General features: G+C 35.2%; 1 protein-coding gene across 1 annotated transcript in view; it reads left to right on the top strand.

Moving 5' to 3' along the window:
- Positions 1-14656, top strand: part of ERBIN (erbb2 interacting protein) — a 149472-nt gene that overhangs the window by 116881 nt on the left and 17935 nt on the right. The window contains exons 19-21 of the mRNA XM_008056389.2: positions 4622-4736; positions 6995-7178; positions 9408-10953. Coding sequence (XP_008054580.2) covers positions 4622-4736; positions 6995-7178; positions 9408-10953 — 1845 coding nt within the window. The remainder of the gene's footprint in view (positions 1-4621; positions 4737-6994; positions 7179-9407; positions 10954-14656) is intronic.

Genomic DNA, 14656 nt, shown 5'->3' with positions numbered 1-14656 from the left:
GCATTTGTCATCAAATGTGAAAGTTTTTTGTTGAATGAGACTTTTTTTACACATGGAACTTCTAGTGGTCAGTAAAAGCTATCACTTTTCTAAAAAACAGTTTGAGATATAATTCACATACTGTACAAATCACCCCTTTAAAGTATACAATTCAGTGGCATTTAATATATTTACCATCTACCAACACAGTCACTTTGAGAAGACATTTGTCAATCCAGAGAGAAATCCTGTACTCCTTAGCTTACTCCCCAGTTTCTTCTTCCCTGTCAGCCCTAGGCAATCAAAAATCTACTTTCTCTGCCTCTATACACCTGCCTATTCCTAACACTTTATACAAATTAAATCATATAATACGCGTTCTTTTGTGACTGGTTCCTTTCACTCAGCAGAATGTGTTCAGGTTTGTCTGTGTTGTAGCATGTATCAACGCTGCGCACTTTGTTCATTTTTGTGACTGGGTAGCGTTCCGTTGTATGTGGATATCACACTTTGTTTATCCATTCTTCAGTTGGACATTTGGGTTATTTCCACTTTTTGGCTATAAGGAAGAAGGCTACTGTGAACATTTGTCTACAGGTTTTTCTGTGGCTATACATTTTCCTTTCTTTTGGGTATAGGAATAGAATGGCTGGCTCATATGGTAACTTTATGTTTATCTGTTTGAGGAACTGCCAGGCATTTTTTCTGAAGTGGCTGTGCCATTGTATATTCCCTCACACATTGCCTGTAGTAATATAACACGGTGAGGGTGTAACTTTTTAATACGAATATCTGAAGTGTTTCTGATTTTTAGTTGCAGTGTCTGCTGTATGACACACCAGCTCGAAGTGACTATTTAAGTTGAAATTAAATAAATAAAATTTAAAATTGAACTTCTCCATTCACACTACCTACATTTCAAACATCTGGTTAGTTAGTGACTATCCCTGACACACATAGCTAAAATAAAGAACATTTCCATCGTTGTAGAACGTTCTACTGCTTGACATTGATATAAAGAAATAGTGATGTTGTAGGTTATAATGCATCTTCAATCCTGAAAATTCTAAATATTTTCATGGTGATCCTGTGAACTAGCATATACTACAAAAAACAAACAAACAAAAAAAACTCATGGCTTTGGAATATCCTTCAGATAGTTAACATTACTCAGTTCACTACTATGTAATGAAGTGACTGTGTTTGAAGCTAATATAATATAATCTTTGAGGCAGTTAATGGGTTTGTTCTAGAGAACTTGAGACTCATTTCGTGTAATTTATATGTGTTGGACGCTGGAATTATAGTGGCAGAATGGGTAAGTGGATATGTAGATTAAAATCAACGCAATGAAGATACCTGATCTCAAACCAGGTGAAATGGGGGCCAAAGTGAGGCCCAAACTTTACTTGTACAATCCTGAATTGTACCCCACATCTTTAAAAAATATATAAAATAAAAAAGATGCAGCCTGGGCATCTTGGCAAAACCTCATCTCTACAATAAATCAGAAAATTAGCTGGACATGGTAGTGCATGCCTGTAGTTCCAGCTACTTGGAAGTCTGAGGCAAAGGATTGTCTGAGCCCAGCAGGTCGACGCTGGAGTCGCCGTAAGCATGCCGCTGCACCCCAGCCTGGGTGGTGGAGTGAGACTCCAACTCAATCCATCAATCAATACAATTTTTGAAATCAGTACAAAAACATAATCAAGGGTAGACTGTGCTAAGTGTGTTAAAAAAGTATGTTACAGTTGAATGTTACAGTTGAATGTTACAGATATTTAGAAAAGTGATCTTTTTTGGCTATGAAGATTTATGGATCCTTAAGAAGAAAGAGGCATTTGACTTATATTTTTAAGATTTCAGTTGGCAGACCTGAATGAAATGTGGAGGAAATAATGAGAGAGGAGAACGGTATTCGGAAAATGTGAAAAACAGCGTGTTTTACTAGTATATCAGGGGCAATATTATGAAATAAAATCAGTAGAGTAGATTGGATCCTAATTAAGAATGCTCTTAAAAACTTCTCGTGCTGAGAAGTTTTGTGCTTAATGTTCTGTAGTCTTGGGGAGCCACTAAAGGCTTTTTAGGAGAGTATTGCTCTGATAGAGCTATATGTTAGCGTCGTAACACCTACTGGATTCTCCAAGTCTGACAGCTTTTTGAATAAGAACATACCTGTAATCCCAGCACTTTGGGAGGCGAAGGCAAGAGGATTGCCTGAGCTCAGGGATTTGAGACCAACCTGGGCAATTGGCGAGACCTCGTCTCTACAAAAAAAAATCAGAAAATTAGCCGGGCTCGGTGACTCAGCCTGTAATCCCGCGCCTTTGGGTGGCTGAGGTGAGTGGATTGCTCGAGCCCGTGGGTTCGAGACCCGCCTGGGCAGCGAGACCTCATCTCTACAATAAATCAAAAAATCAGCCGGGCGTGGTAGTGCATGCCTGTAGTTCCAGCTACTTGGAAGGCTGAGGCAGAAGGATCGCCGGAGCCCAGTAGGTTGAGGCTGCGGTGGCTGGGAGCGGCCACTGCACTCCAGTCTGGGCGACAGAGTGAGACTCCAACTCAAAAAAAAAAAAAAATCAGAAAATTAGTCAGACATGGTGGTGTACACCTGTAGTTCCAACTACTTTTGAAGGCTGAGGTTGAAGGATTGCCTGAGACCAGCAGGTCGAGACTGTGATGGCTGTGAGTGTGCCACTGTAGTCCAGCTTGGGTTCAGAGTGAGACTCCTACTTAAAAAAAAAAAAAAGTTGTGAGAATAGTACAGAAGATGTAGCAGGTGACTGTCTTTTATTATAAAGAAGGGAGTAGTGGGAACAGTCACTTAACCGTGCTTGATTAGGATGATAATGCTATGAACAGGATGGGAGTGTTGAGAGAACAAATAGGCTTCAAAGGACTGGTTTGTCTTCGGACATATGAATTTGAGCAATTGGCAAAATTATCAGACATATCCAAAAGAAATGTGGATCTTTAGTTCAGAAGAGAAATCAAAGCTAAATTATAGAATTGTCTAGGGCAAATATTTTATTGAAGAAAATGCAGTATCTAAGGGGAAAGAACAAGAAAGATTTCTTTCTGACAGTCTTTTTTTCCTGTGCATTCTTAATACCAGAGTTAACATTACATAATTATGAGCTTGTGAGCTCCTGGCTTGGCAACTTACAATAAGGTCCAGTACATACTTAGTTGAGTTCACACACAGAAAATAACTGCTTGCCAAGCTATCTAGTCTACCTTTGTTTGTTTTTTCTGCAACTTACCCTGAGCTCTAGCTTCATGGAACTGACTTTACCTTTTCTTATTTTCATGCTTCCCTCTACTTGACATATCACTTCCGTCTTTACTCATTCTTTGGAACTAAATTGAATTTACTTCTTTTTCCACTCTGCTAACTAGCAGCCTTTAACTCTTTCTGCTGTTGTACATTCTTGAAGAGGGTTGGCACGCTATGGCCTGTGGGCCAATACCTGTTTTTGTATGGCCTGCAAGCTAAGAATAGTTTTACTTTATTAAATGATTGAAATTAATATACCAGTACTATTTTATGACACGGAAATTACATGAAATTCAAATTTTGCTGTAATAAATAAAGTTTTTGGGGGAAACACAGCCACGCTCATTTGTTTACATTTTGTCTGGGACGGTTTTTGTGCCACGATAGCAGAGTTGAGTAGTTGAAACAGAGTATGTGGCCTGCAACTTCTGAAGTATTTACTGTTTAGCCTTTTATTGAAGTAGATTGCTGATCCCAATTCATATCTTTATCATGGCACTTATAAATACCTAGAAACCTTAGTACTTTTAACAGAACGTCTCTTTTAAGGACGTTTCGTTTATTTTTATAATTTTATATACTTATTTCCATCATACTAACTAGGAATAATTTAGCCTGCTGAAGAAATCAAAATTCTTCTATTAACATTTGTTGAGTAACAAGTCAGCTTCTTTGCTCTCTGGCAGCACTGAATGGTAGATAATCTGGAACTGTTGCCAAATGTTAGAGAAAAATTCGAATAATTTAGCCTGCTGAAGAAATCAAAATTCTTCTATTAACGTTTGTTGAGTAACAAGTCAGTTTCTTTGCTCTCTGGCAGCACTGAATGGTAGATAATCTGGGATTGTTGCCAAATGTTAGAGAAAAATTCATGGAGAGTAATAAAAGGTTATGCCTTCAAAAAATGAAAATTGCCATTTGTTCATTTTGATGACAGAACCTCCCAGTCTATCTGATTCCCTGAAAACCAGTGATCCTTAAGAGAATAAATTTGAGGATTAGGGAAAAACTTTGCTGAGGCATCCTCACTAAACTGAGTTTTTCTAAGACGAGGATAATGCTTCATTCATTTTGTTTGTCTAGCACTTGACATAGCACCAAACACATAATAATCATTAATGTAATTGGATTAAGTCCTGCCATAGAAAAGTGTCCTATAGGCACTTTGGCATATTGTTAATAACTGCCATAATTTTGCCATATCTTGAAAAATCATGAAGTAGTTTTAGTCAGTATTATCATGAAAAGATTTAATACATGTTCTTGATATTTTTTATTTTTTCTTTGCTCTTCTTATGACAGTATTTGTTTATTTAAAGAAACCAAAATTTAATTTTTATATTCTCTCCTTTTTTAAACTAGGAATCTGAAGAACTTTCTTCTGATGAAGAGATGAAAATGGCAGAGATGCGACCACCATTAATTGAATCCTCTATTAACCAGCCAAAAGTTGTAGCACTTAGTAATAACAAAAAAGGTTAGTTGTCGACAGAAAGCACTAAGGATATAAATTACCTGAATATAAATTACAGACTTTTAAATAAATTTCAGTGAATGATAGATGTTATTTGAAACAAATATTAGAAACAAATTTTTAAACTTGTCTTTCTGAAAAGTTTTCCTTCCTTATGTCTCATTTTTAAATAAAAGTCTTCATACATCTTTTCTTTCTCCTCATGCAAATTTGTTTATATAAGCATGGACTGCCAGGCTTGGTGGCTCAGCCTGTAAATCCCACTCTTTGGGAGGCCGAGGTGAGAGGATTGCCTGAGCCCGCGGGTTCGAGACCCACCTGGGCAACTTGGCAAGACCTCATCTCTACAAAAAATTAGCCAGGCATGCTGGCGCATGCCTGTAGTTCCAACTACTTGGAAGGCTGAGGTAGAAGGATGGTCGAGGCTGCGGTGGCTGGGAACGGCCACTGCACTCCAGTCTGGGCGACAGAGTGAGACTCCAACTCAAAAAAAAAAAAGCATGGACTTTACAGGCAGATAAGCCTAGACTATAATTTTATTTCTACCACTTATCTACTGTGTGATCCTTGAGTTACTTAATTTTGTCCATATGCATATATCTGATTCAGCATACAAAGAGGCTAATGAATTGTGTGTAAAATAAACTAGATTATGTAAAGTATTCAGATCTAGCACAGTATCTGATATATAGTAGATGCTCATTGTTATTTTACGCATACTATTCCAGAACTTTTTTTACACTTTCCTCAACCCCTGCCTGCGTTCTTTTATACAACAGCATCTCAGAATCAGAACTAAATTGACCTTGAAGGGCATCTGTCCTTTCCCTCATCCCTCCCCACCATGTCTTCTTGCCCAAATGCTTATCCAGCCTTTTGCCTTTATGATAGTAATGATATTGATTATCAGGGTGGCCCTTGGATAGCTTGAGTTCTTAATAATTGTGATGATTATTCCTGGTGTTTATTGAGCACTAGTTATTCAGGTACTATGCTCAGTATTTTACTCGTTTTTCTCTAACTGTCACATTGCCATAACAGCCCCATAATGAGGAAGAGGAATATATCTGAGACAGAACTTAGCCACTGTGTAGTTTCATGGTATCTTAAAAATTAACAACTCAAGACTAAATACCTTAAGCTTTGAGGTTACAGAGTCCTTTGCTACTATTTTCAACTTTAAACGCAGTCCAGGCTACTTGAACTGAGCTCCTAAAATCTCAGAACAGCAAAAATATCCTTAATTCATACAGTCTTCTATGCATCTATCTATATACAGTATATCCGTGATTTTGCTATGATTTAGTTAAAAGCAGGCTTATAGTCAGTACTTTAAAAGAATACTACTTTTTGGCCAGGCACAGTGGCTCATGTCTGTAATCCCAGCACTTTGGGAAGCAGAGACAGGAGGAGGATTGCTTGAGTTTAGGAGTTCAAGATTAGCCTGAACAACATAGCACGTTGTCTCTCCAAACATTAAAAAAAAAAAACTAATTATTTATACCACCTGCCTATCACTGTGTATTTCTGTTTATATAATTGTTACACATAACCATCTCACATATTGAGAACTTACCATTCATAAACAATTCTGTGAATTGCTTTAAAAACATGAAGGAATGAAAGAGCTAACCTTTGAAAATTTCTTAATTTGTTTAATAATTGCATGTGTGTTCATGAATTGCTTACATTTATTATCCGAATAGATGGGGGAAATTTCCATGTATGTATGAAGTAATTTCTTACCCATATACCATATAAGTTTACAAGTGTGAGCTGTAACTATATTTTTATTATGAGTCTTAAAAATTATAGATGGGTAGAAGTCATATTCACTAAAATTAATTGGACTTAGAAAACAGGACACATAGGTTGGGTGCAGTAATCCCAGCACTTTGGGAGGCTGAGACAGGAGGATTGCTTGAGCCTAGGAGTTCAAGATTAGCAGCATAGTGAGGCCCCATCTCTACAAGAAAAAAAAAATTAGACAGGTATGGTGGCACACACCTGTTGCTTGGGAAGCTAAAGTGAGGGGCTCACTTGAGTTTAGGAGTTTGAGGCTGCAATGAGGGGGAAAAAAGTACATAATATCTTGTCAGTGAACTAAATCAAATTCTTAACAAATGTTAGTCATGTTAAAAAAAACATTGTATCTCTTTTAAAATTATTTAATCTTTGTATTAGAACTAAATTTTCAGAGATGACACTGACTTCATATAAACATAATTTATTGCTTCATTTTTTTCTTTTTTTGGTCTCAGATGATACAAAGGATACAGATTCTTTATCAGATGAAGTTACACATAATAGCAATCAGAATAACAGCAATTGTTCTTCTCCATCTCGGATGTCTGATTCAGTTTCTCTTAATACTGATAGTAGTCAAGATGCCTCACTCTGCTCTCCAGTAAAACAAACTCATATTGATATTAATTCCAAAATCAGGTTTGTAAACATCTTATAGAGTTTGTTTGTACAATAAATACATGAGTAACTATTTCATGAGTAAATATTATAGAAGTGGCTTAGGCAGTATGTTTTCTTCCCCTATTTTATTACTAATTGTCTATTTAATTTTTATACACTTTCATTTTAAATTAGTTTTTCAAATGTGGATATATAGATTTAAAATAGATGCCTAATTATCATAATAAATAATTATCGTACTACTATAAGAAAAGGATTGGCAGTAGTGGGAAACACACACCTCAACAACAAGGGTACCTGCATAATGAACATTTGTATACCTAACCCTGAATTTTACCCTGTATCTTTAAAATAAAAATATATATAGATTTCTAGGTATTACATTATAAACAGTCTATTTGGGGTTATTCAAGTTGAAAGGGGTATTTTTATACTTAATCATTTTTGAGAAATACCTTTAAACGTTTCATTTAAATACTCTTGTTCAGGCGTGGTGACTCAAGCCTGTAATCCCAGCACTTTGGGAGGCCGAGGTGAGGGGATTGCCTGAGCCCACGGGTTTGAGACCTGCCTGGGCAACTTGGCAAGACCTCCTCTCTACAATAAATCAAAAAATTAGCTGAGCGTGGTAGCGCACGCCTGTAGTTCCGGCTACTTGGAGGGCTGGGGCAGAAGGATTGTCTGAGCCCAGCAGGTCTATGCTGGGGTGGCTATGAGTGTGCCACTGCACTCCGACCTGGGCGACGGAGTGAGACTCCAGTTCAAAAATAGATAGATAGATCGATACATAGATAGATAGCATACCACTGCACTCCAACCTGGGCGATCGAGTGAGACTCCAGTTCAAAAATAAATAGATAGATAGACAGATAGATAGATACTCTTGACTGGTGTCGTATATTTGTTTTAGGCTTAGTTTTGTAGGAGAGATTCTAAGATGTTAATTCCTACAACCTGGCATTTAACTGAAGTTTAAAGCAAATTTTATTTAGCCTCTTAAGAAATTGGGTTATCAAAGATCATGCCATTCTACCTTAGTGTTAGTCTGCCAGCTTGAGTCTGTTAAAAAGATTTGGGTTACTAGTAAACCAAAAGTTTATTCTAGATATTTTTAACTATCATTTAGAGTTGTTAAAATTGTTCTTAAGTTTCAGGCATATTTAAGTAAAATTTGTGTATTAACGTGTGTTTGCTATTAAAGGAAGATGAATTTTGTGCCTGAAAATGAGTTTACAGATTGTGTAGTTATAATTACAGTTAATCACTTACGTCCTCTGAATTTGAGTCTGTGACCCGGTGTTTTAAAATACTAATTTTTACAACCTCTTAGATGTTAAGATAATGATTACTTTATTGAATAATAAAGTTGTATTTATTTATTGTTGGAAGGTAGTATGGTGTTTTATAAATCACTTTTTTTTATACAATGAAATAAAGGCTAAGCAAGGAATATTTGTATTTTGTTTCTAATAATGAGTGTTATTTTTTGCATAATGGAAAGATCAGTGTTAAGTAACTCTTGTGAAAATATAACTTGAATATTTATAGACGACACAAATGGGTTTTCATATCACCATGCAAAAATAAAATATTTTCTATAATTTTGGAATGACACATTTTTAACATATTTGCCAAATATAACTAGCCACTTAGAAGAGTGATTAGACTTAGTTTCTCTTTTGATCTCTTTTGCGTATTTAATGTAAAATTTGGGCAGTTATTCAGTTCTTTGCTTTGTCAATCTCCTTACCTATATATTTAAATTTGATAATTATGTTCTTAGTTAACGTGGCTAACTATGATTAATGATGTAAGGCTTCAAAGTTACCTGTAAAAAATGTCCTGTACTGTTGTTCCTTTCCATTTATCTTCCCACTTTCAAATATTTAATTTTTTAGCACATTCATGGAAAGATATATTAGCAGAAGATATATAATTCCACTTTTATTCATAGTTTAGCTCTATTGAATCATTTTGTGACAAGTTAGACTGGGCATATTGATGAAAATTATTTTGATACTATGAATTTTAATTGTTTTATTTCTCTCCATCTTAACATAAAGCTATATTATTTGACTAAATACGTATTTTAAAATTACATGTTTGATAATAAATACCTTTTATCTGTGGCTCCCATTAGATTTTTTAACTTGTCTGCCTACACAATTTAGCTACTAGTACTTAATGTCCCATGTTAACTGAAAAAACTTGACTATCTTGTTTTTCATAAAATTGTCTTTATTTTAGGCAAGAAGATGAAAATTTTAACAGCCTTTTACAAAATGGAGATATTTTAAACAGTTCAGTGGAGGAAAAATTCAAAGTTCATGACAAAAAAGATTTTAACTTACCTGAATTTGATTTGAACATTGAAGAGCGATTAGTTCTAGTTGAGAAAGGTGTTGACTCAACAGCCACATCTGATGACTCTCATAATTTAGATCACATCAATATGAATCTTAATAAACTTATAACTAATGATACATTTCAACCAGAAATAGTGGAAAGATCAAAGACACAGGATATAGTGCTTGGAACAGACTTTTTAAACATTAATTCTAAAGAGGAAGTTGAGCACTTGGAAAATGGAAACAAGTATCCTAATCTGGAATCCATAAATAAAGTAAATGGACATTCTGAAGAAACTTCACAGTCTCCTGATAGGACTGAGCCACATGACACTGATTCTTCCGTTGACATTGGTATTTCCAAAAGCACCGAAGATCTCTCCCCTCAGAGAAGTGGTCTGGTTGGATCTGTTGTGAAATCTCACAGCATAACTAATATGGAGACTGGAGTGCTAAAAATCTATGACATTCTTAGTGATAATGGACCTCAGCAGCCAAGTGCAACAGTTAAAGTCACATCTGCTATTGATGGAAAAAATATTGTCAGGAGCAAGTCCGCTACACTCTTGTATGATCAACCATTGCAAGTATTTACTGGTTCTTCTTCTTCTTCTGATTTAATATCAGGTACAAAGGCAATTTTCAAGTTTGATTCAAATCATAATCCTGAAGAGCCAAATATAATAAGAGGCCCCACAGCAAGTGGCCCACAATCTGCACCTCAAATATATGGTTCTCCACAGTATAATATCCAATACAGTAGCAGTGCTGCAGTCAAAGACACGTTGTGGCACTCCAAACAAAATCCCCAAATAGATCTTGCTAGTTTTCCTCCTCCGCGCCTTCCTAGATCAGAGAGCACAGAAAGTCACAGTTATGCTAAACATTCTGCCAATATGAATTTCTCTAACCATAACAATGTTCGAGCTAATACTGCATACCATTTGCACCAGAGACTTGGCCCTGCAAGACATGGGGAAATGTGGGCCATTTCACCAAACGACCGACTCATCCCTGCAGTGACTCGAACTACAATTCAGCGACAAAGTAGTGTGTCCTCCACAGCCTCTGTAAATCTTGGTGACCTGGGTCCTACAAGGCGGACCCAAATTCCAGAAGGAGATTATTTATCATACAGAGAGTTACATTCAGTGGGAAGAACTCCAGTGACATCAGGATCACAAAGACCTCTTTCTGCACGAACATACAGCATTGATGGTCCAAACACATCAAGACCTCAGAGTGCTCGGCCCTCTGTTAGTGAAATCCCAGAAAGAACTATGTCAGTTAGTGATTTCAGTTATTCCCGGACTAGTCCTTCAAAAAGACCAAATGCGAGAGTTGGCTCTGAGCATTCTTTATTAGATGCTCCGGGAAAAAGTAAAGTTCCTCATGATTGGCGAGAACAAGTACTTCGACACATTGAAGCCAAAAAGTTAGAAAAGGTAATTGAACATGAGTTTTTCATTCTTCTCTTTATGAACTTATTTTTAAAAAATAGTTGGCGTTCTTTGTTTTTTAAAATAATGTGAAATACGATACTCCAATTTAGTGGTGACCTGTCTATATTCTAGGAGTTTTTCTCGGGTACTGGGAGTACAGTTCCGAATTTAAGCTTAGCCGGAACATTCGACTTGATAGCGTATGCTTCTCTCTCCTCTTCTGCTCCCCAGTGTTTCAGATGGCAATGCCTTCATTTTATGTTTATGTGTCAGATTGTACACACACACTGGAAATAATATGTGTGTGCCTCTGTTTAGCATTTTCTGACCTGCTCTCTCTTGTTGATTATGTAAACATTATAAGAAAATAGCAGTTTACTATACAGTTAACAGAATAACTTGAAATATCTTGCACTTATAAACATTTCACCTATGGTTTTTTTTCCTAGTCCACATTATGTGAACTAACATTGTCACTGACACAGATGGCTTCTGGCATGGCATTTATTCTTGACTTTTCTGAACTGCATTTCTGAAGTGTTTCTGTGGCTCTAGTGGATCTTGGCAGCAGTTGGTAAAATAACTCATTCTCATGTTCAGTTGATAACTTTTATGTATTATAGATGTTCGTCTTTTGAGAGGAGTTAAAAATGTTTTAAAAATTATCCTTATAAACCCAATTTGAGTGTTATAGTCATGTGCATAAGGTATGATCTTTCTTTAGATTTAGCTTTATATCTCTCACTAGATTTTACTTAAGAATTCTCTTTTCTCTGTTTATTAAATATAAAATGTAGTTTTTTTAAAGCAACTGAACATAATACAGCCTCAATTAGTCATTCTTTTTTTTAAATTTCTTAAATAAAAATTTTCAGAAATAAATGCCTAAAGCATATGATTAGTACTTCACGTCAATTCACATTAGATCTCTGTCTATAATTGTGAGCTCTTTTTAGTGTGATCCTTTCAACTTTAAATAGCTAAGCATCTATAAAGTTAAGCTACTTCATTCTCATCTCTCCATTGTGTTACAGCTGTAACTCTCCACACTGTTGAGGCAGTTGAACTTTTGTGCTTTTTCTAAGGAATTCGGAAGTTTCTTAAACAGAAAAATAACATGTCTGTTTTTAAAATAAACTTCTGGTTACAGGGTGGAGCTGGATTTTGGAGGAAGAGGCTATATAGTCAATGTGATTTGAGTTATGAGGCAACTTAGTGATCTAGATAAGAAATTAAATATGAACTGTTATCAGTGGAGTTCAGACAAAGAAATGAGCTGAAGAAACACTTCTGGAATAAATTTGAGTTTACTTCTGATTGACTGTTCCTGTAATCGTCATTGAGGAAAAGGGATAAAACTTGAGATTTGTGCCTTGAGTAACCTGGTTGTTGAGAATGCCTTTAACTATTACAGAACATAGTGGAGGGATAGTGGGTATAAAAGAAGAGGTGAATTTGGTTATTATATTTTGTTTAGTTGACATCTTATATGGCTATTCTCCCACTTCTTTCCTGTCTGACAAAGATATGCCTGTTCTTTAGGAAATAGGAAGCAAGTAGCAGCTATCTCACCGTTTAGTATGCTTGTCAGCTTTTTTTGTATTGCATATTTACATATTTTGAAATTTGTGGTATTGTTTCTTGCACAGTGTATGACAGTAGATTCCCAGTTGCGCCTACTGGTAATTTAGAAGTGTGAATTAGTTCACAAAATGAAGAGAAGTCTTGTGAGAAAAGAAACAGGGCAGATTGAAGACAGATCTGTAGCTAACAAGGCAATCTTCCATTCTAAAGATACATAGGTCATACTTTGAAGTTAAGAGGGTGTTCCTACTCATAATATGCTTGCCCAGACATCTGTCTCCCAGGCTACTAGTTGACTACACTGCAGTTTATCTCAGCTCATTGGCTGGGAAGCATTTCTAGCAAATACCAAAGTATATATCCTGCTATTACTGTAGCTCTGATATATTCCTTTTAGGGTATTTTAGTCTCCATGTCTTTCTTAAATATGTTCTGTGTTTGCTTCTTTCAAATGCTTTATTCAAATTGAATGCTTAAAACATCTTCACATGTGAGACTGCTTTTACCTAACTTATGTGAAAGTCTTATCTTAAATGAATTATTATGTTTGATTGATCACATTTTTAAAGAATTTATCAGAAAATAAATGTTACCGCTCTTTGTTTTCAGTTAAAAAAAAAAACAACTAAATGTATTGTATAACATTTAGAGACAAAAAAGCCTAACTGTTCAGAATCCTAGCTCTGCTACATAGTTAATTGAACATGCAACATAAACGTTCCTTACCTTAGTTGCTTCATCTTTAAAATAGGTTCAATGAAAGAGACTATGCTAGGATTATTTTTAAAACTAAATTAGTTAATACATACAGAGCACTTAGAATGGTGTCTGGCATATATAACTCAGTGCCAAATAAGGTTTATTGCTATCATCTTCATCCTCATCATCACTATCTGTTAAATATTTTTAAAAATTATCAGCTGGTTAAAGTTAATATTTTGCTGGCAGGACTAGGTCTTAAATAAAGTTGATATTTTTTATTTAAAAAATGAAAGCACTTTATTATAAAATAGGTTATTTTATGGTGGTAAAAGAATTGTGTTTTTCTTAAATTAAAAACACCATTTAAGCCTTTTCACTCCAATGTCCCCTCTCAGAGGACATAAAGAGATTGCATAAAGAGCTTGGTGATTGTATAGGACAGACTTATGCCTGCACAAATTTTTCAAAAATGTTTATTTCCTTGAAGTTTTCCATTCAAATTGCATGAAAAAGCAAATAAAGAGATAGAATATATACTGAAATATGCATAAAAAGTATCAGCTGGCATAAACATGCAAAGAGAATGTGTGAAGTACTTTCATAGTGGTGCTGACACTTCTTTGTTACAGAAGGCGGCAATGAAGACCATTTGTATAAGAAAGGCAGCTGTTGGTATACCCTCTGAATTATAAGGTATAACTTGAAAAGATAGATAAGCAAGTTACTGTAGCTTTAAAAGAAAGAGACTTTCAAAGTTGAAAGCAGATCATATTGAGTATCTAGTGGCACAGATCAAATTGATCTCTCTGCATTAAGCTGGAAAAGTAAAATTGGAAAAGTAATATTCTTTTTATAAATTTCATATCATGTTTTTGTAACTTACAATTAGAAATTTTTTATCCATTTAATGAGTTTGCAGAACAATGGCAAAACGAAAAGATAAAAGTGAGAGTTATAATATAAGCAACAGTGAAGATGAGTGATCTTGAATTAAATATTTCTAGCACCCCTATTTATCTGAGAGGAAAAATACCAATAAAATTTCAATAGAGACAGTTAGTTGGCTATACATTTATTTATATACTTACATACACACGTAAAACTAGCAAAAATAGAAATTTTAAAAGAAATTTGGAATTTTCTTCATAACTTCATTAGTCAGCTCTTGTTCAGAAAATGTAATTGTAGTTTAGAAAATTATAGTTTAAGAAATAATTATGGTTCATTCATTTCATTCAGAAGAAGAAATTTGAGTGTACTAATAAGTTATCTGTCAGTGATCAGATTTCGGGACTTTTGGATACATTTCTATAGTGTTTACATTTTTTTGTTTGTTTTTTGTTTTGTTTTGTTTTTTGATTTTTTTGAGTTGGAGTCTCACACTGTCGCCCAGACTGGAGTGCAGTGGCTGCTCCCGGCA

Source organism: Carlito syrichta, unplaced genomic scaffold (assembly GCF_000164805.1).
Source record: "Carlito syrichta isolate Samal-C Ts95f unplaced genomic scaffold, Tarsius_syrichta-2.0.1 Scaffold302339, whole genome shotgun sequence".
Taxonomy (NCBI): Eukaryota; Metazoa; Chordata; class Mammalia; order Primates; family Tarsiidae; genus Carlito; species Carlito syrichta.
Note: the sequence above shows the minus strand (reverse complement) of the source record. Positions and strands in the feature narration are given on the sequence as shown.